Below are 26,729 nucleotides of genomic sequence, written 5' to 3' on the forward strand. Positions count from 1 at the left end.
ATTTTATTATTTTTTTTTTTTTGAGACGGAGCCTCGCTCTGTCACCCAGGCTGGAGGGCCGTGGCCGCACCTCACCTCACTGCAAACTCCGCCTCCCGGGTTCACGCCATTCTCCTGCCTCAGCCTCCCGAATAGCTGGGACTACAGGTGCCGCCACCTCGCCTGGCTAGTTTTTTGTATTTTAGTAGAGACGGGGTTTCACCGTGTTAGCCAGGATGGTCTCGATCTCCTGACCTCGTGATCCACCCGTCTCGGCCTCCCAAAGTGCTGGGATTACAGGCTTGAGCCACCGCGCCCGGCCGATTTTTGTAATTTTAGTAGTGACAAGGTTTCACCATGTTGGCCAGGCTAGTCTCGAACTCCTGACCTCAGGTGATCTGTCTGCCTTGCCCTCCCAAGGTGCTGGGATTACAGGTGTGAGCCACCGCACCCAGCCTCATATTCATCACTAAAGGAAAATAGGAAAATTTTATATTGACAGACAGAGTTTTGCTGTTGCCCAGGCTGTCTGCAAACTCCTGGACTCAAGTGATCCTCCTGCCCGTGTCTTTTAAGTAGCTGGGATTCAGGTGTGCACCACTGTGGCAGGCTCTCAAACGAATTTTTAAAAATTATTTTTCACAAAATGTACTCTCTTTTAAAGGATCTCTGAACAAAAAGAAAGCATAAATACTACTGAGTTGGGTTAGAAAATGCATTTAAAGTGAAAAGAATAAAGAGATATCACTAAGTCACTTGATCTTCACAGAAATTCTGTGAGATGAGTACACTCTGGTTTTAGAGATGAGGAAACAGTGGCACAGAGGGTTTAAAGTGTAAATAACACACCAGGGCTACTGAGCGAGGATTTCAGCCAGGATACCACAAGCAGGCAGTGTGACTTGAAAGCTCGAGCTCTGAACCGCTAGGCCACATTGCCTTTACAGAGAAGCATGTGATTTGCTATCTTTACCACAAACAATGAGAGCAAACAGAAGCATTAAAAATGCAAATAAATACGAAGATGAATTTATTTCTTTTTTATTTTAGAGACCAGGTCTCCTTATGTCACACAGGTTGGGGTGCAGGGGCTGTATAACCTTGAACTCCTGGGTTCAAGTCATACCCTTACTTCAGCCTCCCGAGCAGCTGGGACTACAGGCATATACTACCATGCCTGGCAGGGTCTCTCTATGTTGCCCAGGCTAGTCTCAAACTCCTGGCCTCAACTGATCCCTCTGCTTTGGCCTCCCAGTGTGTTGGGATTACAGCTGTGAGCCACGAAGCCTGGCCAAAGATGAATTTCTTGCTAGCCAGAAAAAGCAAGCCTCTTTAAACAACAGCAGGCTACTAAAAAGTGATTGCAGAATTTTACTCCCTGAACTTCCAAGTACCACTATCCACAGAAAGGAAATGAATCATCTCTAAATATGCCTACATATCAGCAAAACTGGTGTGAAAAGTACAGTAAGCCATACTGAGAAGTGTAGCTTCCAATCTTTGAAAAATATTTAAGGCTATATACCAAAAAATAGTAATAATAAATAAATAAATAAAGGTTCTACCAAAAAAAAAAAAAAGAAAGAAAATATTCTTATTCAAGTTTATTATTCCAGCATAAAGCCAGGAAAATATGAAAACATTCTGCAGTTATCAATTTATCACGTAATATACAAATAAATACATTTCTATCAACAGGACTTTTTAATCTTCTCAGTGCTTCAAATGCCTACTGTGTAAGATTCCCCTCAGTAATTCAATTATTCTACAAGTTGGTCTTTACAGGAGTATTTATTCTTTCAATCTACTTATCAACTAACTCCCTTTGTTCCTATATTTTAATACAAAAAAATAAGCTTTTTTTTTTGGCCAATAAATAGGTGTATACTCTACCAAATTACTTTAATCTTTTGGACCATAGTTTTCTCATATGTAAAAATTGGGGAGAAGTGCTGAGGGGGAAGAGAGGCAGCAAATAGACCAAAAGAACTTGGTAGTTCCCATTCTTTTATTCCTGTAGGGCTGCTGAGCTATTATAAAGGGTCTAGGAATGCACACAAGCACCATGAACTGTCTGTAGACCAAATACAAAAATAGTTTCCACTTTACATACTAAAATTTTCACATGTATGCAGATAATGTGATTTGTAAATACAATTTTATATTAAAATAAAATTTGTAAGTCTACAGAAGCTTACGTTATCATGTCTGTAATCCCAGCACTCTGGGAGGCCAAGGTGTGAGGATCACTCGAGGTTAGTTCAAGAAAAGCCTAGGGAACATAGCAAGACTGTCTCAATAAAGAAATATTCTTTATTAGCTGATACTAAATGTAGAGTTACTAGAGCTACTATCATTTGCAGGCATGAATTGTTCAACATTGAAAAAGGACTCTTGTTCAAGTCTAGCCTGGATAACGTAGGGAGATCCTGTTTCTAAATAAATAAACAAAAGGGGCTCTTATATTTGAAAATGTCGGGAGCTACTAGTAGAGATGGGTTCTAAAATCCTTCTAAATCTAAAAGCTGTAATTTAGAGTCCATTATTTCTTTAGCCATTATTGAATATAACAGTTAAATGTTACTAGCTGTAATTATCGTAGTTTTTAACAAGTTAAAATTCTTTACAAATCTTAAATAAAAAGCAGGTAAAAAATGTGTCCCAAAGGGTTGTGCGGGAAAAAAAAAAAGCACGTAAGAAAAAAAGCCAGCTGGATAAATTACTAAGGCTGTGAAAACTGCAACTGATGAAATACTTGTAATATTAAATTAAATGAAAAAGCAAAATTATTCATTGCAGATGACTAATTTCATATATTGCAAATAAATAATTTCATATACCTCCTTAAGATAATGACATTCACTAACAAAATGAACAATCTTACTTGAATAAGCATTAGGCAGAATAGTAAAAATCCTCATAGGTTCAAACCTTAACCTACTATTAAGACAGACTGTGAATTCTTTAATTCAAATTACTAAACTAACTAGATTCCTGAAAACGGACTTGCAAGAAATCCCTGAGAACAACCTACACTATAAGAACTATTAAAAATAGTGAATGTGGCTTGGCACAAGGCTTATACCTACAATCTCAGCAGTTTGGAAGGCTGATGCAAGAGGATCAGTTGAGGCCGGGAATTTGAGATCAATCTGGGCAAGATGGTGAGACCCCATCTTTACAAAGTATTTTAAAAAATTAGCCAGGTGTGGTAGCCTGTGCCTGTAGTTCCACCTACTCAGGAGACTGAGGTGCAAGGATCACTTGAGCCCAGGAGTTCAAGGCTGCAGTGAGCTATGACTCTACCACTGCAATCTAGAGCCAGTGACACCCTGGCTCTAAAATAAAAAGAAAAAAAGAAGTTAATAAATATACATAATCTGATACTAAATATGTCAACTTTAGAATGTAATATTCAGTGATTACAACTATAAAGGCAAAACACACAGAAAAAACCAGCAATTCCTCTGAAGTTCTCTACTAATTCAATTCTGCATTCTCTGAGACTATATGTCTTTTCTTCTCAAACATCCCACAATGCCAACCACTGTCTCTAGAAATAACTGAATTCTGCTTCATGATCTGCCAACAAAACAGAAGCCAAAAACAGAAGATAGGAATTTGTTACCTTTCAGCTACCAAATCTATCTGCATTTGTGCCTATTTTTTTCCCTTCTACAACTGATAAAATGTCTATTTTCCTATTTTAGACAGCTGATCTAAAAACAACTACTTTTTTTCCTTTTAAGATTTCATTCCTTTCATTGGATCCTTCTTTTAAATTGTCAGTCTTACCTACTTTACTAAATTCATTGCCAAAAGATTACAAAAATGCTGTAGAGCCACCTAAGCTAAAAAATCCATTCAAAGACTTTTATCCTCCCTTAGGTGCCACCCCAAATCTTTGCCTCCTTTGCCTCTCTTCACCGCCCAAAAGTTCTTTTTTTTTTTTTTTTTTTTTTTTTGAGATAGGTTCTCTGTCGCCTAAGCAGGAGTGCAGAGGCGTGATCACAGCTCACTGTAACCTCAAACTTCCTGGGCTCAAGTGATCCTCCCCTCTCAGCATCTCAAGTAGCAGAGACTATAAGTGCACGCCAACATGCATGGGTAATTAAAAAAACATTTTTTGTAGAAACTGGGTCTCACTGTGTTGCCCAGGCTAGTCTCGAACTCCTCCCACCTTGGGCTCCCAAAGTGTTGGGATTACAGGTGTGAGCCACCTCGCCTGGCCCAATAGTCAAATTTCTTGATAAGAGTTATCCACATATTCTACTTTCATTTCTTTACCTCCCATGCCCACCCCAATCTGGAATTTAACATTTTATCACTTTTATCAGAGTCACCATTAACTTCCATGTAGCCAAATTAAGAAGTCTTTCTTGGGTGCAGCACACCAACATGGCACATGTATACATAGGTAACAAACCTGCACGTTGTGCACATGTACCCTAGAACTTAAAGTGTAATAAAAAATAAATAAATAAATTAAAAAAAAAGAAGTCTTCTTGAACTTCTGGCCTTATCTGATTTAGTTTATTGAATTGCTGCTTTGTTTAAAAATTCAATTTATTTAACTTTTGAACTAGTAATTCAAAGTTACATGCTCAATTTACATGCTTAAAAGTATAAAATGAATACAGAGAAAAGTTTCCTATACTATCCACTGAGTTTCTTTCTGTGAGGTAACTATCATTGTTAGTTTCCTTTTTATTCTTCTAGGAATTCTTTTGCATATGTAAAGCAAATACAATTACATATTCTTATTCTTTCCCCACTTTTACACAAATGGTATTTATTTCACTTAACACATCTTGCAGATTTTTCTGTATCATTACATAGTGTCCTTATCCTTTTTAACAGCTTTGTCAAGATATGATTCACATATTGAGTTCACAGAGAATGTACCAGCCATATCATATGGTAAGTATACAATTCAGCCAGGCTCGGTGGCTCATGCCTGTAATCCCAACACTTTGGGAGGCTGAGGCGGGAAGATCCCTTGAGCCCATGAATTTGAGACCAGCCTAGGCAACATGGTGAAACCCTGCCTCTACAAAAAGTAGCTGGGTGTAGTGGTGCGTGCCTGTAGTCCCAGCTACTTGGGAGGCTAAGGTGGGAGGATTGCTTGAGCCTAGGATGTCACTGCTGAAGTGAGCGTGAAGTAAGCCATAATCGGGCCACTGTGCTCCAGCCTGGGTGACAGAGTGAGACTCTGTCTCAAAAAAAAAAAAAAAAAAAAAAACAGTACGTAATTCAGTGGTTTTTTGTATATTCACAGAATTGTGCATCTATCACTACTAATTTCTGAACATTTTCATCACCCCAAAAAGAAATCCCATGCCATGCCCAACCAATGTATTATTTCTTACACGTGCCAGCAGCGATACTTCCCAAACTTTAATGTGCACACGAATCAACATAAAATACTATTAGTCCAGGGCCAAGTGTGATGGCTCACGCCTGTAATCCCAAAACTTTGGGTGGATCACTTGAGGTCAAGAGTTCAAGACCAGCCTGGCCAACATGGTGAAACCCCGTCTCTACTAAAAATACAAAAATTAGCTGGGCATGGTGGCACATGCTTATGTAATCTCAGCTACTGGGGAGGCCTGAGGTAGAAGAATCGCTTGAACTCAAGAAGTGGAGGTTGTAGTGAACTGAGATCACGCCACTGCACTCCAGCCTGGGTGACAGAGACTCCATATCAAAAAAAAAAAAAAAAAAAAAAAAAATCGGCTGGGTGCGGTGGCTCATGCCTGTAATCCCAGCACTTTGGGAGACTGAGGTGGGCGGATCATGAGGTCAGTAGATTGAGACCATCTGGCTAACACAGTGAAAACCCCTCTCTACTAAAAATACAAAAAACTTAGCCAGGCGTTGTGGTGCGTGCCTATAACCCCAGCTACTGGGGAGGCTGAGGCAGGAGAATGGTGTGATCCTGGGAGGCGGAGCTTGCAGTGAGCCGAGATCATGCCACTGCACTCTAGCCTGGGCAACAGGGCAAGACTCCGTATCAAAAAAAAAAAAAATTCTATTAGTCTTTCCTCCTATTATAATAATTAAGCAAAACATCTCAAAAAGCAGCTTCATTATATATTTCAATTCTCAACTGAATATATATTCAGTTTTATTTTCATTTTTACTATTATATTGATTATTATTTTATTAAAATAAAAGACAATAATAAAAGATGAAATGCCATGTTTAACCAGAATTCCTCTCCCTGTGTGGCTGAAATGATGGTAAGGTCACCCTAATTATTTCTATTTCATTCAACATGTTTCAAGTAAAGCAAGTGACTGAAAACATCAGAGTGAATATGAACAAATTCCTAATTTAGTGACTATAGAAAGAAAATAATTGGACTAAGATAAAAGACAAATACACTTAAAGAGCCTCACAAAAAGAATTTCAAAATACTTTTAAAAAAGAGTCAACTTCAGACTTCTTTTAATAGCCTACCTTAGTTGCTGGGGATTTTCATGGATACCAACCACCCAGTAGTGATCAGATTTTCCTTTGCAGTGCTCTCTTGTATTACACACAGGAGTCCATGTATTACCAAGTCCTCTGTTAAGCATTCGAACAATTCCTTCTGAATCCACGTAACAAGGGGTACCTAAACACCAACAGAAAAAGAAATCACTTGGAGACATAGCTACATGTTGTTAAAGAAACCCTATTTCAAATACATTATACATACCAAGGATTCAACTTTGCTTTCAAAAGCAAAACACAAAACAGAAGCAAATAATCTAAGATTATTTACTGTAAAATTTCATTAACCATAGAGTAAGACCTAACAGAAAAAAGAAAAAAAATTGTATTTGATATGACTAAAATTTACACAAATAAAGTGAAAAAACTGAGTTTCAGTGAAAACTATGCCACCTGCTGGAAGACAATAATAATTTTATTTACTTATTTATTTATTATTATTTTTTTTGAGATGGAGTCTCACTCTGTTGCCCAGGCTGGAGTGCAGTGGCATGATCTCGGCTCACCGCAAGCTCCGCCTCCCGGGTTCATGCCATTCTCCTGCCTCAACCTCCAGAGTAGCTGGGACTACAGGCGCCCGCCACCACACTTGGCTAACATTTTTTTGTATTTTTAGTAGAGACAGGGTTTCACCATGTTAGCCAAGATGGTCTCGATCTCCTGACCTCATGATCCGCCTGCCTCGGCCTCCCGAAGTGCTGGGATTACAGGCGTGAGCCACCGTGCCTGACCGATAATAATTTTAAAGCCAATTTTAGTAAAAAATTAAACATGAATGAGAAGGTTCCCGGTTGAGAAACATTTAGAAAAATGATCAAAACCTGATACAAGGTGATCTTTGTGAAATTTATCTTTAGTACTCTTCTTTCTCTCTCTTCTTTTTGTTGGCCTTGTTACTATTCTGTCCCCAACTACTGGGTAAGCAATTCTTACCTAGTAAAACAGAAGCATTCTTGTTTTCCACCTATTCTGCTTCCAACTCAGGAAATCTGTGGCAAATTACCTGATTATCCCTTTTCTTATCTGTGGCTTCATACCCCCCTTACTCTGCAAACATCAGTTTCCTCAGGGTCTGGATCTAATTGGTACTTGGGAGAAAAAAATCTATACAAATGGAAGTTATCAATGGTTCATATTATTAAAGCCTGAGTGACTAACATCAAAACAGAAAACACATCTAGAAATAGTTGATATTTTAAAGAGAAAGTGGAGTTTCCAGCAATGTAAATGAAGAATATGAATCTCCAAAAAGAGAAATATTTAAGTCCCCATGAGACAGGGTTGACCGGTGATTTAAAATAAGGTACTCCTGGGCCAGGGGCAGTGGCTCACTCCTGTAATCCCAGCACTTTGAGAGGCCAAGGCAGGTGGATCATCTCAGGCCAGGAATTCGAAACCAGCCTAGCCAACATGTTGAAACCCCATCTCTACTAAAAATACAAAATTAGCCAGGCATGGTGGCACGTGCCTGTAGTCCCAGCTACTTGGGAGGCTGAGGCATGAGAATCACTTGAACCCAGAAGACAGAGGTTGTAGTGATCTGAGATCACATCACTGCAGTCCAGCCTGGGTGACAGAGTGAGACTCTGCATCAAAAAAAAATGCAAACACAAAAACAAATAAAATAAGGTACTCCTCAGTGTGTTTCAGATCATCTGTCATAAGCCTCTAGAATTTGGTCTAAAACAGCACTTATCCAAAATAAATATCATGTGAGCCAAAAGTGTAATTTTTAATTTCCTAGTGCCACATTAAAAAAGAAAAACGGCTACATACCATGTATCTGAACAACAAAAAAATTAAATGAAAAAATTTAGGCTGGGGGCAGTGGCTCATGGCTGTAATCCCAGCACTTTAGGAAATCGAGGCAGGTGGATCACCTGAGGTCTGGAGTTCAAGACCAGCCTGGCCAGCATGGTGAAACCCTGTCTCTATTAAAAATACAAAAATTAGCCAGGTGTGGTGATGCAAGCCTGTAATCCTAGGTACTCAGAAGGCTGAGGCAGGAGTACTGCTTGAACCCAGGAGGCAAGAGGTTGCAGTAAGCTGATATTGCATCATTGCACTCCAGCCTGGGCAACAGAGCAAGACTCCTAATTTATTCCTTAAAAAAATATATATATATTTAAATAGAGATGGGATCTCACTATGTTGTCCAGTCTGGTCTTGAACTCCTGGGCTCAAGTGATCCTGCTGCCTCGGCCTCCCAGAGTGCTGGGATTATAGGCATGAGCCATCATGCCCAGCCAAAAAAAAATTTTTTTAAAGAAAAAAAGGACGCCCTGGGGCCTATTATGGGGAGGGGGGAGGAGGGAGGGAGTGCATTGGGGAGTTATACATGATATAAATGATGAATTGATGGGTGCTGACGAGTTGATGGGTGCAGCACACCAACATGGCATAAGTTTACATATGTAACAAACCTGCACATTATGCACATGTACCCTAGAACTTAAAATATAATAAAAAAAAAAAAAAAAAAGAAAAAAAGGGTGAAGTTAATGTTAATAATACATTTTATTTCATTGAAGGTATCTCAAATATTATCATTTAATAGGTAATCAATGTTAAAAAATTGTTGATTTTTATATTTTTTTCATGGTAAGTCTTCAAAATCCAGAGTATTTTATACATACAAGCACATCTCAGCCATATTTCAAGTGCTCAATAGACATACATACTAGTTATTGTAATAAACAGTGAAGTTCTAGAAAATTCTAAGTTTTGTGTATGATCTTCTGGAAAAGACACAATTTATTATTGATTTGTATCACCTCCTTGCTATTTAATAAACTTTCAGAAAAATATATTTCCCTCTTTGTAAGTTTTCTAATGAGAATTCTCATGAAGAGAGATCTTAGCCGGGTGCAGTTCCTCACGCCTGTAATCCTAGCACTTTAGGAGGCCAAGGTGGGCGGATCACTAGAGCCTAGGAGTTTGAGACCAGCCTGGGCAACATGGCAAAACCCTATCTCTACAAAAAATACAAAAATTAGCTGGGCACGGTGGCATACCCCTGAAGTCCCAGCTACTAAGGAGGCTGAGGTAGGAAGACGGCTTGAGCCCAGGAGGTGGAGGTTGCAGTGAGCTGAGATCATTCTACTGCACTCCAGCCTGGACAACAGAGCCAAACCCTCTCGCAAAAGAACATAAAAATAAAAGCAAGATCTCGTACAGAAAATAATGGCTACCTTGCCTAAAGATTACAGTCCCCAGTTCTGCCAACATATTAAAATAGAAATTTAAAATATAAAATAAAGATAATTTATCCTTAAAGAAATTAATTAGGAATAAAACAATGGAATAATTTTCTTCTTGAAGAATATCTTAACTCTTTATATTATACTGTTTTTTTTAAACAAATTTATCTTGCCTTCAGCTGAAAACCCAATCCATGCAAGGTAGGATTTCCTTGTAAGAGGAAGAGGGTCACCATGCACAATTTGTCTTTTCTTTTTCCCCAGCTCTAGCAGTTGAACTCCAAGGCACTGATCCCCATCAAATCCTGTACCTAATGAGAAAATGTAAATATAAATCAGGCATTAAGTTATCCAACTATAATGCAGTCCACATTATTTTCTGTGAATTGATTTTGTGGTAAATTACTAGACTGACTAGCACTACTTTTTATGAATAACCCATCTAACTGAGGCATCATTCAGGTATTAGAAACAGAGTAAGATGTTACATGGATTATTCACATAAAGTCCTTATAAGTGGGCATTTATTCACTCAAGAAATATTTACAGAAAGATTACTATATGCCAGCATTGGCCTAGATCCTGGAGCTACAGCAATAAACAAAGTCACTGCTCTCATTAAATTCAAATTTCAGGTAGAAGACAAATTAAAAAACACAAAATGAGCAAAAAACGTTATCAAAAAGTTAAAATAATGTGATACAGAATGTCAGAGTGGTTTGTTAGACTGGTTAGTCAGAAGCGGCCTCTCAGAAAGTAAAGTTTAAGCTAAGACATGAACTGCAAGCTGGAGCCTGCCATGCAAACATTAGGGAAGGAACATGAAAGTGGATGGAGGGAACAGCTAATGCAAAGTCCTAAGGCAGGAAGAATAGAGGGCTCAAAGAACACAAAGAGGCAGTATGGCCAGAACATGGTAATGAGAAACAATGGTAAGAGATGAGGTTGAAGAGGCAGGCAAAGGTCAGATCATACGGGATCAGTACATCACCTTGACAGCTATCAGAAGTTTGACTTTGGCCAGGCGCGGTGGCTCAAGCCTATAATCCCAGCACTTTGGGAGGCCGAGACGGGTGGATCACGAGGTCAGGAGATGGAGACCATCCTGGCTAACAGGGTGAAACCCCGTCTCTACTAAAAAAAATACAAAAAACTAGCTAGGCGAGGTGGCGGGCGCCTGTAGTCCCAGCTACTTGGGAGGCTGAGGCAGGAGAATGGCATAAACCCGGGAGGCAGAGCTTGCAGTGAGCTGAGATCCGGCCACTGCACTCCAGCCCGGGCGACAGAGAGAGATTCCGTTTCAAAAAAAAAAAAAAAAAAAAAAAGAAGTTTGACTTTGATTTTAAAAGTGAAGGAAAGTCAGAGAGATTTGAGAAGAGGAGCATGATCTATGTTTTTAAAAGATTACCTAGGCTGCTGTGTGGAGAATGGGCTGTGGAAGGCAAGAATTGAAGCTAAAAGACTAGTTAGGAGACTACTATGATAGTCCAAGAGATGACATCTAGGTTGCATTAGCAGAAGAAATGAAAAGAGACAAATTTAGAATGTGTTATTCCATAGAATTGACATGATGATATAATTTTACTGTTGGAGTTGATGCTGGGGAAATGGAAAAAGAAGAATCAAAGATAATTTTCAGATTTTTGGCTTCAGCCACTAGATTGTTAGTAGGCCATTTACTAAGATGGGGAAACTACGTAAGAAGCAAGTTTGGAAGGAAAAAAATCATTTTTTTATTGTGAGTAAATTAAGTCTGAAATGTTTGTCCAAACTCTAAATAGATTTCAAGTAGGCAACTGGATGTGTAAGTCTGGAGACACAAGGAGAGGGTAGGGTTGGTGCTATCAAAAGTCATAGACACTGAGATGTATTTAAAGCCATGGATTATGATAAAATTCCCCAGGGTGGTTTCTCAAACTGCATTTTTTTGACCTATGAGTCATGGAATCAAGTTTAAGTTGCAACTAGCATTTTAAAAAATGAAATAAAAAAATTTAAACTGAAATCAAAGAGTAAACATTGTCTATGAGACTTTTATTTCAGTTACATTTGCAGATATTTATAGAACAGTTATATAGAATATATTTCTTTTCTTCTTTTTTTTCTTTTTAAAATAGAAACAGGGGCTTGCTATTGTTATCCAGGCTGGTCTTGAACTCCTGGGCTCAAGCAACCCTCCCGTCTCGGCTTCCCAAAGTGCTGAGATTACAGGTGTGAGCCACCACACCTGGTGTAGAATCTATGAATCTATGTCTTACTGTGGCAAAGCAGACAAAAAGACTGAAAGACCCTGACCTAGAGAGTAGTAGAGAAAAAGGGGATACACTCCAGCTAAAAGGTAGAGCCAACAAAAAAGTAAAAAGGGAGTTGCCAGTGAGGAAAAATATTGAAAGTATGATGTCACAGAAGTCATGAGAAAAGGTATTTTCAATGGAATTATTTTTTTTAAAAGCACAGAGATTATCAGTTACCTTGATAAGACCAGGCTTAGCATAGTGATGGGGACTAAAGAAAGACATGAGGGGAGGAAAAGGAGGCAGCAGCTTTTAAAAAGTGTCCACTCAGAGTTGTTTTGGCCCTTCCTACTAGGAGTTATTTTTATGGAATTTCAATGCTGAAAGTTCTCTGGTTGTGCTTGCCAAATGGTAAGATTTAGACATGGAAGTAATCAAATTCCACCTTGGAATTCTCTCTATAATACAGTTCTATTAAGAAAACATTTTCATTTTTATTGCTACTAGTAAACACAACAAAATTCTCTACATGTAAAGATCACACTGATTCAAAAGGAAGTATATAATCCAAGACAAAAACAGTAACAAAAACAGCAAAAAAGCTCAAGTAATTTCCATTTTACTTCAAGTCACAGTAAAATCATAAAAGACTGAAAAAAATCTACCTCTGTGATAAACAATGAAAAGCTGTTCTCCATGTCCTGCCATTGACACCACAGGTCCAGCAAGGCTGAATACCTCTTTCTGAATCCCTCCAATAGTAAACAATCGAAGAAGCAGGGCACTAGTTGCGGCAGCAGCCCATCCTTGACCAAGACATATGGCTTCGATATCCTCATTCGGAGGCAAGTCTATTATCCACTCTTTGCTTGAATCCCAAGAACTAAAGTGCAGGCAGTGAAGCTTGCTAAAAATTAAAACAAGACAGAAACAATCAAACTTTCATATGAGAGAGAGAGATATATATATATATATATATATATAAAAAATAAGTAATCATGATATTCAACAACAAAACTAGTTTACTTTCTATTACACACAGTATAAGAAGTTGCTTTAAAAAAGTAATTATGAAATACCCTTAAAATGAAATATATTGTTATCTTTCCAGTCTTTTTTCTTTGCACATACATATATGTAAGTTACCATTATATGAAATGGAGTTTTGCTCTGTCACTCAGGCTGGAGTACAGTGGCATGATCTCTGCTCACTGCAACCTCCAACTCCCGGGTTTAAGCAATTCTCCTGTCTCTTGCCTCAGCCTCCCGAATAGCTAGGACTACAGGTGGGTGTCACCACATCTGGTTAATTTTTATATTTTTAGTAGAGACACAGTTTCACCATGTTAGTCAGGCCGGTCTCAAACTCTTGACCTCAGGTCATCTGTCCGCCTCGGCCTCCAAAAGTGCTGGGATTACAGGCGTAAGACACCATGCCTAGCCTGAAGGATACGAATTTCAAGTCACATAGAAGATAAGAGTAAAATCCATGAAGTGTATCAGTACTATAATCAGCTGAAGAAGGGATCAAGAGAGGGCAATCTCTTGATTAACAAAAAGCTGAAAAAATATTTTCTTTTAAAACATTCTGCACCCATTGCTTTCCCATCATAATTTTTTTCTTGACATCCATCTACCTATTTATTTACCTACCTACTTATCAAATCATGTAAACATCCAAAAAACATTAAGTAGAAAAAGCAAACGGGTGACTAGTACATTTTTTGGTTTGTTTTTCCGCTTTTTTTTTTTCCTTTCTCGAAGAGAGATTTTAAATCTAATCCATAGTGACAAAAATGTAGATTAACAGTTGGCCAAGGCTAGGGTTGAATTAACTGCAAAGAGATATAAGAAAACATTTTCGGGTGATAAAGACACAGTGACAAATATCTAGACTAATAGTTGGCCAAGGCTAGGGTTGAACTAACTGCAAAGGGATATAAGAAAACATTTTCAGGTGATAAAGAACATTCTATATTTGATTGTGGTAGGGGTTATGTGTATATACACCTTTGTCAACTCATCAAATGGGTGCATTTTATTGTAAGTAAATTACATTTCAATAAAGCAAATTAAAATAAGGGAGGTTCAAATAGAAAGAAATCTGGAAGGATACATATCAAATTGTTAATAACAGTTATATCTGAGAGTAGAATTCTGGGAGGAGCTTTCATTTTCTGAAACTTCTATACTGTATACTGTTTTTTTTTTCTCTACAATGTATGTATATTACTCTTACAATAGCAAAAAAAAAAAAAAAAAAAGCACTTAACAATGTAAAAAAAATCCCATCTCTTGCATTACTAACCATGTCATGTCATTTTGCTATGTAGTTACAGCATGTAATGAGGGAACCATTAGGGCAAAAAGACGTATGTTCTGAGGTATTTTGGGTGTGCTGGTGTCTGTACCAAACTCTTCTGAAATTTCATACTACAAAAAATAAATTTTGTTTTATTAACTTTTTGTCTTTAATTTCAACAACTGTATCTAACAGTTTAACAGTGCCAAATTCTTCCTAATAATCTTGAGTTTACCTTGCTAGTTCATCAGTGCTTTCACATGCCAACAAAATAGCTTCGTGGGAAAGATCTGCTATTGTATAATTCAAAGTGTTTGATAAGTGTGTTGCATGGTGTATGGAGGAATCATGGAACTCCACATCTATGGCATTGTCTTGCTCATCATTATAGCAGCGAATAATTCCAATAGAGTTCCACACCTACAAACAGGTAAGATTAAATGTAAGTCTGAGAAAAACTGAAGCTCCTAGAATCAGTAAGCCACAGTAGTACAAATTAACAAATATTATAATTAAATCTGTATTAAGATTTAGGTTTTGGGAGCTATTACATCTCATCTATCTCTAAATAGTTTCTGACAGGAGTCATAATACCAGAGCTACAATTACTTATTATTTCCTTCATGAGAATAAGATACATATATACTTATTAATTAGCAAATGGAGTATTTAATAATATTTAAAAATAAATTACATGACTGTTACTTTAAAAGTACATTACAGTTGGTCTTTGAACAACCAAACCATTAAATTCCTCAAAAGAAACATTTCAATAATTGAGTTTTCTTACAAATATGAATGCAAATAACAAGACTTTTTTCCTATTCTAACTAGTTATTCTATGATAAAATAAATATATACATTTTAAGAAAACATAATTTTTTTTTTTTGAGACAGAGTTTCGCTGTCACCCAAGCTGGAGTGCAGTGGCATGATCTCGACTCACCGCAACCTCTGCCTCCTGGATTCAAGCGATTCTCCTCCCTCAGCCTCCTGTGTAGCTGTAATTACAAGTGCATGCCACCATGTCCAGCTAATTTCTGTATTTTTTTAATAGAGATAGGGTGTTTCACCATATTGGCCAGGCTGGTCTCCAACTCCTACCCTCAAGTGACTCACCCACCTTGGCCTCCCAAAGTGCTGGGATTACAGGCGTGAGCCACCACGCTCGGCAGAGGCAACATAAATTGATACCACTTGGAAAACTTATCTTGCACTGATGTCCATTATAGGTTCATACTTGGCCCTAGAGTTTCTAATGAAATTAGTGCCAATATTTTATTTAACATAACTATAAATAAAATATTGACACTAATAAAAAAATTAAGACCTATGACTTGATGACTACTGATAACATTAAAAGTTTTATTAATATTAATCACCACCCTCAATCTTTACATAAAAATTTATGCCAGGCCTATACTTTTAAAAACGCAAAATCCTCAGAGTGGAAAACGTCATATAACCAACATAGAAATACTAAACGTTTTAAGAGCTCAGGCCAGGCACAGTGGCTCACGCCTGTAATCCCAGCACTTTGGGAGGCCAAGGCGGGTGGATCACGAGGTCAGGAGATCGAGACCATCTGGTGAACAAGGTGAAACCTCATCTCTACTAAAAATACAAAAATTAGCCAGGCATGGTGGCGGGCACCTGTAGTGCCAGCTACTCGGGAGGCTGAGGCAGGAGAATGGCGTGAAACTGGGAGGCGGAGCTTGCAATGACCCGAGATTGCACCACTGCACTCCAGCCTGGGCAACAGAGCGAGACTCTGTCTCAAAAACAAAACAAAACAAAAAGAGCTCAAACCTAAGGCAAAAAGCCAATATAGTCATTTTGTCTATTCATGAAATATATATTTAATGTGTACTGTATCATGCCTTGTTCCAAATCCTAAGAACATATCAGTACACAAAACAAAATCTTTATTTTGTGTAGCTTACATTCTGGTGGGTAGTGGGGTGAGGAAAAGGGGCAGATTTTTCCCCCATAGTACTTACCACCTTCTAATATACTATTAGTTGCCTTCTAAGAAAACACCTCCTTACTAGAGTTTTGGAGTCAGCATAATCTTCTATATAACAATGACTATGAAGAATAAGGTTTGAAAGTATTGCCAAGAAACACTGCAAGATACTAATATTTACTTATGTTCATTTAACATCATTTTGGAAAGCAGAATTTTATTTAACGTCATTTTCAATAAGGTTGAAACAAGATTAAAATTGTGAACTAACCATAAAATAAACTAACCACAAAACTATTATCAACTAAAGTGCTCCGGGCTACTTAATCAAAGTTTTAAAAAATACGTTTTATCCAAAAAAATTACCCATAGTAAGAAAAAAGTGCTGAAAACCTACTAAGAAGTTAAGTGTAGATCCAAGGCTTACCATGAATCTGTGAGTGAGATGCAAGGGTGTAGAACCTGACTGAAATGGCTTTTGCCGGGGAGTTGGCATGGGTCCATCATAAAATGGCCTTTGGGATGTTACAAGTGGTAGATTGTGAATGCTGCCTTCCTGACCATCTTCCTCCTCCTCTTTGAGAAGACTAGAACCAGTTTTTAGCATTGATATATCTACAACACAAAGGATCATAATTAAGGGAATCACGAATACCAATGATTTGGAAAAAGGAAAGCATTATAGAATCTAGTAACTTTTTCATTCATATGCAATGACACTGACATGCTATTTGCCTCTTTCACTGTGTTAAAGAGATGCAGTGATGGTGCAAAAGCAATGGTGGGTAAAATTCCTGGTGCCTTGGCACCAATCAAGGCAGTGGCACCTAACTGTATTAGTCATTACTGCATTGTTAACCACTACTCACTTGCAGTAAAAATATTAATTTTATTAAATCTTGACACTTATACAGATTTTTTTTTTAAGTTGTGTGCTAAAATGAGAAGTGTGATGGCTGTCTTAAAAAAAGCACTTATGCAATTATTTGAGTTGTAAGCTGAACTAAGTGATTTTTTTTCATAGAACACTACTTTTACTTAAAAAACAAATGCCAAATAAACTATGGTTATGCAGAATTGGATCTTTGGCAAACATTTTCTCGGAAATGAATGAAGTGAGCCTGTCAATTAAGAAGAAATAACTGGCAGAATTTGTTGCCAACGACAACATTTGAGCTTTCAGGCCAGGCACAGTGGCTCACACCTGTATTCCCTTATTCCCAGCACTTTGGGAGGCCGAGGCAGGCAGATCACTTAAGGTCGGGAGTTCCATGTTGACCAGCCTGGCCAACATGGTGAAACCCCGTCTCTACTAAAAATACAAAAATTGGCCGGGCGCGGTGGCTCACGCCTGTAATCCCAGCACTTTGGGAGGCCGAGGTGGGCGGATCACGAGGTCAGGAGATCAGGACCATCCTGACTAACACGGTGAAACCCCGTCTCTACTAGAAATGTAAAAAATTAGCTGGGCCGTCGCGGTGGGGCCGCTGTAGTCCCAGCCTAAGCTCCGGAGTTCTGAGGCAGGGAGAATGGGCGTGAACGCCGGGAGGCGGAGATTGGCCAGTGAGCCGAGATCGCGCCACTGCACTCCAGGCCTGGGCCCCCGAGCCTGAGCGAGAACTGCCTGTCCTCAAAAAAAAAAAAAAAAAAAAAATAGCCAGGCATGGTGGCACATGCGCTGTAATCCCAGCTTAGCTCAGGAGGCTGAGACAGGAGAATCGCTTTGAACGCTGGGAGACTGTCTTCAAAAAAAAAAAAAAAAAAAAAAAAAAAAAAAAAAAAAAGAGCTGGGGCACAGTGGCTCATGCCTGTAATCCCAGCACTTCGGGAGGCTGAGGAGAGTGGATCATTTGAGGTCAGGAGTTCGAGACCAGATTGGCCTACATAGTGAAACCCTGTCTTTACTAAAATACAAAATTAGCCGGGCATGGTGGCGGACACCTATAATCCCAGCTACTTGGGAGGTTGAGGCAGGAGAATCACTTGTACCCAGGGGACAGAGGTTGCAGTGAACCGAGATCACGCCACTGCCTTCTAGCCTGGGTGACAGAGCAAGACTCCCTCTCAAAAAATAAAAAAAAGAAATTTGAGCTTTCAATTAAAATTAAGATATTGGAAAGCTTCTATTTGCCATTATGAGCTTCACAACTTTCTAGTACTTAGAAACTGCTGATGAGATTGGTAACAACACTAGCAGATATAATTTATAGGCAAGTGCTGTGACTCATGCTTGTAATTCCAGCACTTTTGGAGGCTGGGGAGGAAAGATCACTTGAGGCCAGAATTTCAAGACCAGCCTGGGCAACAAAGCAAGATTCCATCTCTATAAAAAATAAAAAATTAGATGGGCATGGTGGCATGCATCTGTAGTCCTAGCTACCCAGAAGGCTGAGTGAGATAACTACTTGAGCCCAGAAGTTCAAAGTTATACTAAGGTGTGATCATACCACTGCACTCCAGCCTAGGTGACAGAGCAAGACACTATCTCTAAAACAAAATTAATTAATTAAAACAACATATAATTAAAACAAAACAAATACTTGATATTAGATAATAAAAGTGTCAAAATAAAGATCTATAAACTTCAGTGAACCAATATTATCAATTCATGTTACAAAATTAAACATGATTTTAAAAAATCCATTCAACATTCAAGTCAGACCAATAAATTTTTTTATTTTGTTTTATTTTTTTCTGAGACAGGGTCTTGCTATGTTGTCCTGCCTGGAGCGCACTGTTGCAATCATGGCTCACTGCAGCCTTGACCTCTCAGCCTCAAGAGATCCTCCTACCTCAGCCTCCCAAGTAGGTGGGACTACAGGCACACACTACCACACCTGGCTAATTTTAAATTTTTTTCTAGAAAGAAGGTCTCACTATGTTGCCCTGGCTGGTCTTGAACTCCTGGCCTCAAGCAATCCTCCTGCCTGGGCCTCGCAAAGTGCTGGGATTACAGGTGTGAGCCACCATTCCCAGCCAGACCAATGAATTTTAACATAATAGAGCCATAAGAGTTCACTGAAGTTTTCAGATTACATTTTGCAAGTAATCTTTAGGAAATGATCATCTTCTGAGTCTTGGTGCAACATCAAAGAATATCCACAATTAGTTGAATGTGCTATTAAAAGATTTCTTAAAATACTTTTCTCTTTTCATATTACATATTTATGTGAGGCCAAATTTTCTTCATACACTTGAAACAAAAACAATGTATGGCAATAGACTTAATCCAGAAGTAGATGAGAGAATCCAGCTGTCCTCTATGATAGACATTACAAAGATTGCAATTCCACTCTTCTCACTAAATTTTTTTTGTTCTTAATAAAAAAGTATTATTCATGTTTACGTGAGTTTATTATTTTTAAGTGAATAAATATTTTTAAATTTCTGAATTTTAATTTCTAATATGTAAGCGACAATAGACATAACTCTATATAAATAAATGCTCTCTGAAGGGTCCTCAAAATTTTTTAGAGTTTTAAGGCTACTGAGACCAAAACATTTGAGGACTATTGTTCTATAAACTCTATATGACTTTAAACAGCACAACATAGCACTGCACATTGGCATTTTACTTGATAATGTTCAAGTGTTATTTCAGCATGTGAGTTGTCACAATAAGCACTCTATTCAAAGATTTTAAATTACAATCTCAATTTCTTTAACGATACAATACTATTCAGGTTATCTATTACTTCTTGAGTGAGTGAGGTAGTTTGTGTCTTTCAGAAAATTCGTCCATTTCATTTAAGTTGTTAAATTTATGGGTACAGTTATTCATAATATTGCCATTATGCCTTTGATATTAACAGTAGCGCTGCCATACAGACATATAATGTGAGTTACAGCTGTAATTTTAAATTTTCTAATAGCTATGTTTAAAAAGTAAAAAGAAAACAGCCGTAATTTTAATAATATAGTGCATTTAAAATACATATTATCATTTCAACATGTACTATGTATACAAAATTTCCCAGGAGTTTTACATTCTTTTTTTCATATTGTCTTCAAAATCTGGCTGCACTCCATGGTAAAACCCCATCTCTACTAAAAATACAAAAATTCGCCAGGCATGTTGGCTCTGTAATCCCAGCTAGTCAGGAGGCTGAGGCACAAGAATCACTTGAATCCCGGAGACAGAGGTTGCAGTGAGCCAAAATCACACCACTGCACTCCACTCTGGGTGACAGAGAGAGACTCTGCCTCAAAAAAAAAAAAAAAAAAATCTGCTTGCACTCATAACATATCTCAATTTCAACTAACCACATTTCAAGTGCTCAACAGCTACATGTGGCTAGTGGCTACTACATATTGGACAGCACAAATCTATAGATCTATAGTGATGGCCCACCCCTTTCATTCTCTATGTTAGTAATTTGTGTCTTCTCTTTACTGATCAACCACAATAGATATTTATTAATTTTATTGATCTTTTCTTTTGAGATGGTGTCTTGCTCTGTTGCCCAGGAGGGCATGCAGTGACGCGATCTCGGCTCACTGCAACCTCCGCTTCCTGGGTTCAAGTGAGCCTCTTGCCTCAGTCTCCTGAGTAGCTGGGATTACAGGCATGTGTCACCACACCCAGCTAATTTTTGTATTTTTGTAGAGACAGGGTTTCACCATGTTGGCCAGGCTGGTCTTGAACTCCTGACCTCAAGTGATCTGCCCATTTCAGCCTCCCAAAGTGCTGGGATTATAGGCATGAGCCACCATGCCCGGCCTTATTGATCTTCTCAAAGAACCAGCTTTTGGTCTCATTGACTTTCTCTATAGTTTGTTGTCTTTTTCTGTTGTCAATTTTATTGAATTTTGCTCTGCATTATTTCCTTCCTTCTATTTGCTTGGGGTTTAGTTTTCTCTTTTTCTAGTCTGCCACAGCAGAAGCTTGGATTATAGATTTGAAACCTTTTTTAACAAAGTCCTAATGCTATAAAGTTTCCTCTAAGCACCGTTTTTAGCTACATTCTACAAATTCAATAATGACTTTAACAGTGTTAATAAAAAATCCAAAATACTAATCAACAGGATAATCACATGCACGAAGTCAAATTCTTACCAACTGAGTTTTCATCATCTTCTAGGATGTGACTTCGTTGTCTAAGACGACCTGAAGCCATCATGAGGTCATCATCCTCATCATCATTTATAATCCCTTTTGAAAAAGAAGGGATCTCGACTGCATTGTCATTTAGAAAATCACCAGTATTACTCATATCATCACCATCAAAAAGATCATTGTAATCCTTTTCCACTCTGCTAGATACCTTGAACAAATTAATACAAATTATAAAAGTGAATGATTTAGAAAACTCAATTACTAAAAGGTAATCTTTTAATATGCACCTATAAATTCTACCAAGTAGCAAACTCACTGAACAGATAAGAATAATTAGTAAATGTATTTATAAGAATTATATTTATGTTTACACAATAAGACCCAGTTCTTATTTCAAATGCCTTGTAGTCTGGGGATGGGATAGGAGTATAGGGACTGACATGTAAACAAATACGGTATATGCCAAAATATAAAATAAGATTTTATTCCTCAGAAGTCATTCTCCAGAAAAGTCACATTAATATGATAAAGTTCCTATAAAGTCTCTCATATTGTAAGACATGCTCTCATTTACTTTTATTTTGAACAAGATACTACATAAGATACATTTTCTTTATATTATCTCAGTTAAAGTTAGTGTTTTGATACTTATAAAAATAAAGTGATAGAACTAATAGAAAAACAAAGAAGGCAAAGAAATTCTACATAAAACCCCAGCATGGTGGTTCACACCTGTAATCTCAGCACTTTGGGAAGCCGAAGCACGTGGATGGCTTGAGCCCAGGAGTCCAAGACCAGCCTGGACAACATGATGAAACCTCATCTCCACAAAAAATTAGCCAGGCATGGTGGTATGGGTCTACAGTCCCAGCTACCTGGGAGGCTGAGGTGGGAGGATCACCTGAGCCTGGAAGGCCGAGGCTACAGTGAGCCATGATCTCACCACTGTACTCCAGCATGAGTGACAGAGTGAGACCCTGTCTCAAAATAAACAAATTTTTAGATCACTTTAAAAAGTGAAATGGTAAGCAGATACACTGCAAAGATCTCAAGTTACTCCTATAGGATGAATAAAAACTGTACAAATGTTAAGCCAAAGTAAATTTATAGTTTGGTATAAAAGTCTAATGATAACACCATTAACAGATTAAAAAGTATTACATCATAAACCATTTATTTTCATTTATTTATTTATTTATTTATTTATTTATTTATTGACAGAGTGGAGCCTCGCTCTGTCGCCAGGCTGGAGTGCAGTGGTACGATCTCGGCTTACTGCAACCTCCGCCTCCTGGGTTCAAGCTATTCTCCTGCTTCAGTTTCCCAAGTAGCTGGGACTACAGGTGCGTGCCACCACATCCGGCTAATTTTTGTATTTTTAGTAGAGATGGGGGTTTCACCAAGTTGGCCAGGATGGTCTCAATCTCTTGACCTTGTGATCCGCCCGCCTTGGCTTCCCAAAGTGCTGGGATTACAGGCATGAGCCACTACGCCAGGCCTTTTTTTTTCTTTTTTGACACAAGTCTCACTCTGTCACCTAGGCTGGAGTGCAGTGGCATGATCTTGGCTAACTGCAAACTCCATCTCCCAGGTTCAAGTGATTCTCCTGCCTCATCCTCCTGAGTATCTAGGATTACAGGCCTACACAACCACACTGGCTAAGTTTTGTATTTTCTGTAGAGATGGGGTTTCACCATGTGCGCCAGGCTGTTCTTAAACTCCTGACCTCAGGTGATAAATCCACCTTGGCCTCCAAAAGTGCTGGAATTATAGGTGTGATCCACCATACCCAGACCCTCATAAACCTTTTAAATGGAAGTAAACATAATTGTGCTCTGAAAACTGATGTTTAATAAAATGAGATGAAAAAGTGTTTCTAAATCCATAAATTGAAAAATACTTGATATGAGTAAATGAATAACTAAGTGCTATAAGAAGATATTTAACCAATCCATTTATAGTCCTAAAAGTTTACGTACTCAAGTTGGTAAAAAACCGTTTTTAGATTTTCTTATTAAAAAAAACGGGGAGGTCAGGCATAGTGGCCCATGCCTGTAATCCTAGCACTTTGGGAGGCCGAGGTAAGTGGATCACCTGAGGTCAGGAATTCAAGACCAGCCTGGCCAACATGGTGAAACCCCATCTCTACTAAAAATACAAAAAATTAGCAGGGCGTGGTGGCAGGTGCCTGTTATCCTACCTACTTGGGAGGCTGAGGCAGGAGAATCGCTTGAACCCAGGAGGTGGAGGTTGCAGGCAGCCACCATTGCACTCCAGCCTGGGCAACAGAGAGAGACTCTGTTTCAAAGAAACAAAATTTTTTTAATGGGGGACTGTGCCTCATATTTATGATGAAGGCGATAAAATGGTCACAGGTGTGATATCAGCCCAGCTAATTTTTGTATTTTTAGTAGAGTCGGGGTTTCGTCATGTTGGCCAGGCTGGTCTTAAACTCCTGACCTCAGGTGATCCACCGGCCTCGGCCTCCCAAAGTGCTGGGATTACAGCTATGAGCTACCGAGCCCAGCCAAAAATTTTTTTCTCAATTCACTTTTTGTTTTTACCAATGTTACACATGCATATATATTAGTTGAGCAGTTTTACAAGGTGTGCCATGAAAACAGCCCTCTCCACAGCCCCAACTTACTTCTCTACAGAATAAATCTTTCCAGCTCTTTTAGTTGTTTCTTTGCTACTTCTTCCATACCTGTAAATCATATTCTAGCAGAACTTTTTTTTTCACTTTTAATCACTGTGTTTAATAGATCCTATTAACTTCTATCTATGGAAGATGAGGATTTGGTACCCTTTCACAACCACCCCAACTGCCATGCTTGCATGTACACTATTCTCCGACCCCAATTCTCCCAATAGAGATAGATATATCCTCCTTGTGGTTCAATCAATATACAGTATTTACGTGAGTAAGATCATGCAAATGTTATTCATAGCTGAATGATAAAAATAATAGCCAACACTTATAAAGTACGTCAAACTTATGAATTGTGCTAGACACTGTTCTAACTATATGTAATTCACTTAAGCCTCCCAATAACCCCAAGTGGTTGGCATTATTCCTATCTTTTAACAGATATAGTATATTATGATCACTTCTCCTTTCTTTTACAACTTTTTGTTTTCCCTGGAGTTAAGAAACTCTCTCTTTACATCTTTTCTCTTAAGACAAATTTGCCAAAGATGATTTTCCCAATCTCCTGCCTGAAACGCATAACTGGCTGACAATGTTCTGGGAACCTAGTAGACGTGAGATGGTCATTTCAACACTCAAGTATCTTACCTTTCATTTAATCCTCTATTTTCAGTACAGTATTTCCCCCTTACCTAAGACCATTCAACTGTAACCAGTGTCCCTAGACCAAGGACAGTCTATTTCATCTTTTATAAAAAAACAAATCTCCAACATTCTTCCAGAATACATGTGAAGACAGGGGAGGGCAGGTACTCAGCTTTGAACACAGATGTTGAAACTAGAGGACTCTACTTGCTTATTAAATCACCTCTCTTGTTTTCTGCCCCACTTTTAGAAGTACCTAGTGCTACCAAATTCTGAATCTCTGGGGATTCAGTGAGGCAAACTGAGTAGCACCTCAGCTTTCAGAAACTAGTTTTAGAATTCAACTTTTTGAGAAGTTGAAGTGAGTTTCCAATCATCCTTCTATTCTCTAGCCTCCATTTTTTAATTTTTATTTTTTAGATGGGGTCTCACTGCCATCCACGCTGGAGTGCAGTGGCATAATCACGGCTTGCTGTAGCCTTAACTCCCTAAGCTCTAGTGATCCTCCCACCTCAGCCTCCTGAGTAGGAGCATAAGACTACAGGCACACATCACCATACTTGCCTAATTTTTATTTTTTGTAGAGATGGGGTCCCACCATATTGTCCAGGCTGATCTCAAACTCCTGGGCTCAAGCTATCCTCCCAAAGTGTTGAGATTACAGGTGTGAGCCACTGCAGCAGGGCTCAAAATTATTTTTATAATCATCCCTTCAACTGTCTTCTTAAACCTTATGGGATTATGCATTCAAGAGAAGCCTTTAGTATAGTTTTTGTGGGGGTTTCAGGAGGGACAGATATAAAGGCATGTATTAAGTCTGCAATCTGTAATCAGAAGTCTAAACTAAGACTTGAATATGAATAGGTACATCTGCCAGGCAAGGTGAATAATGAACAAAAGCAAGAAGGTATAAAACAAGGTGCCTGTTTAAAGTTGCTCAGTAAAGCTGTTTGGCTAAGCAGAGGAGGTGTATGGGTAGTTCTAAGAGTTAAGGCTAATTCAGAGTAGATATAGTTTGCAGGCCAGACTGAGATCTGATACAAAATAGTATTTAATGAAAGGTATTCCTTGGAAAGGCATCATATGGAGAGAAAAAAGTTTCTTAGTAAAATACACTTGGGAGACATTGGGTTGAACAAGTAAGAAGTTTTCTTACTGTAGATTACTATTCAGAATCTACTATAGTAACATGAAAAGTAATTTTCCAAGAAAATAAGGCAGTTTGTGGTGTCTTCCAAGTCCATATGATCACAGAAACATTTTGGATAAACCGTTGTACCATACTTCTTTTTACCTTACTGCTTGATGTCTTTCCACCGGGGTCACAAACATTCTCTAGAAGCCCTAGATTTCCTTCTGCATCAGTATATGATATTCGACCACAAGTAGGATGCCATGCCAGACCACAAATTGCATAACCTTTCTCATGTTTCACCCTAAAATTAAAAGTAGTTTCTAAAATACTGTCAAGAAAATATAAACTGTACATTTCTTTAGGTAAATTTTAGTTAGTAAAGATTAAATGGCTTTTGACAATAATTTATAAATAATATAAATTTAATTATATTTTCATTCTGACAATCTGATGGCAAATTTGAAATGTTTAGAAATAAAACAAATACAAAACTAATAAAGATGAGCAAAGAAGAGACAAAAGATAAACTAAATCATACCTTTCCATGCAATCTTTGGTTTCCACATTCCAAACTATAATTAGACCATTAATACTACCTGCAGCTAAATATTGCCCACAGGGAGACCAGGTTACTATATTGAGGGTCTGTAAAGAAAAACAGTTAATAAATAATGATTTTGTAAAATTTCAAACTAAATACTCATTTTATTACCAAATTCAATTTTCTTTACTTTTTTTTTCAAGATTTTGGAGAGCAATCAACTAAATTCAAATGTTTATATCCCTGTTCTATATTATTTCTAATTATATTTGATACACAAATGACAAGACAAAGTTTGCTTATTTTTTTTTTCAATTTTATAACTTTATTTGAGGCCGGGCGCGGTGGCTCAAGCCTGTAATCCCAGCACTTTGGGAGGCCGAGACGGGCGGATCACGAGGTCAGGAGATGGAGACCATCCTGGCTAACCCAGTGAAACCCCGTCTCTACTAAAAAATACAAAAAAACTAGCCGGGCGAGGTGGCGGGCGCCTGTAGTCCCAGCTACTCGGGAGGCTGAGGCA

General features: G+C 38.2%; 1 protein-coding gene across 1 annotated transcript in view; it reads right to left on the reverse strand.

The window, feature by feature from the left end:
• The window catches only part of WDHD1 (WD repeat and HMG-box DNA binding protein 1), an 84,482-nt gene that overhangs the window by 29,164 nt on the left and 28,589 nt on the right, over positions 1 to 26,729 (reverse strand). The window contains exons 11-18 of the mRNA XM_017873641.1: positions 26,204 to 26,310; positions 25,825 to 25,966; positions 21,236 to 21,443; positions 16,607 to 16,794; positions 14,449 to 14,633; positions 12,577 to 12,818; positions 9,851 to 9,988; positions 6,442 to 6,598 (exon numbers count right to left, since the gene is read on the reverse strand). Of these exons, the coding sequence (XP_017729130.1) occupies positions 6,442 to 6,598; positions 9,851 to 9,988; positions 12,577 to 12,818; positions 14,449 to 14,633; positions 16,607 to 16,794; positions 21,236 to 21,443; positions 25,825 to 25,966; positions 26,204 to 26,310 (1,367 nt within the window). The remainder of the gene's footprint in view (positions 1 to 6,441; positions 6,599 to 9,850; positions 9,989 to 12,576; positions 12,819 to 14,448; positions 14,634 to 16,606; positions 16,795 to 21,235; positions 21,444 to 25,824; positions 25,967 to 26,203; positions 26,311 to 26,729) is intronic.

This window comes from Rhinopithecus bieti, unplaced genomic scaffold (assembly GCF_001698545.2).
Source record: "Rhinopithecus bieti isolate Rb0 unplaced genomic scaffold, ASM169854v2 scaffold_7985, whole genome shotgun sequence".
Taxonomy (NCBI): domain Eukaryota; kingdom Metazoa; phylum Chordata; class Mammalia; order Primates; family Cercopithecidae; genus Rhinopithecus; species Rhinopithecus bieti.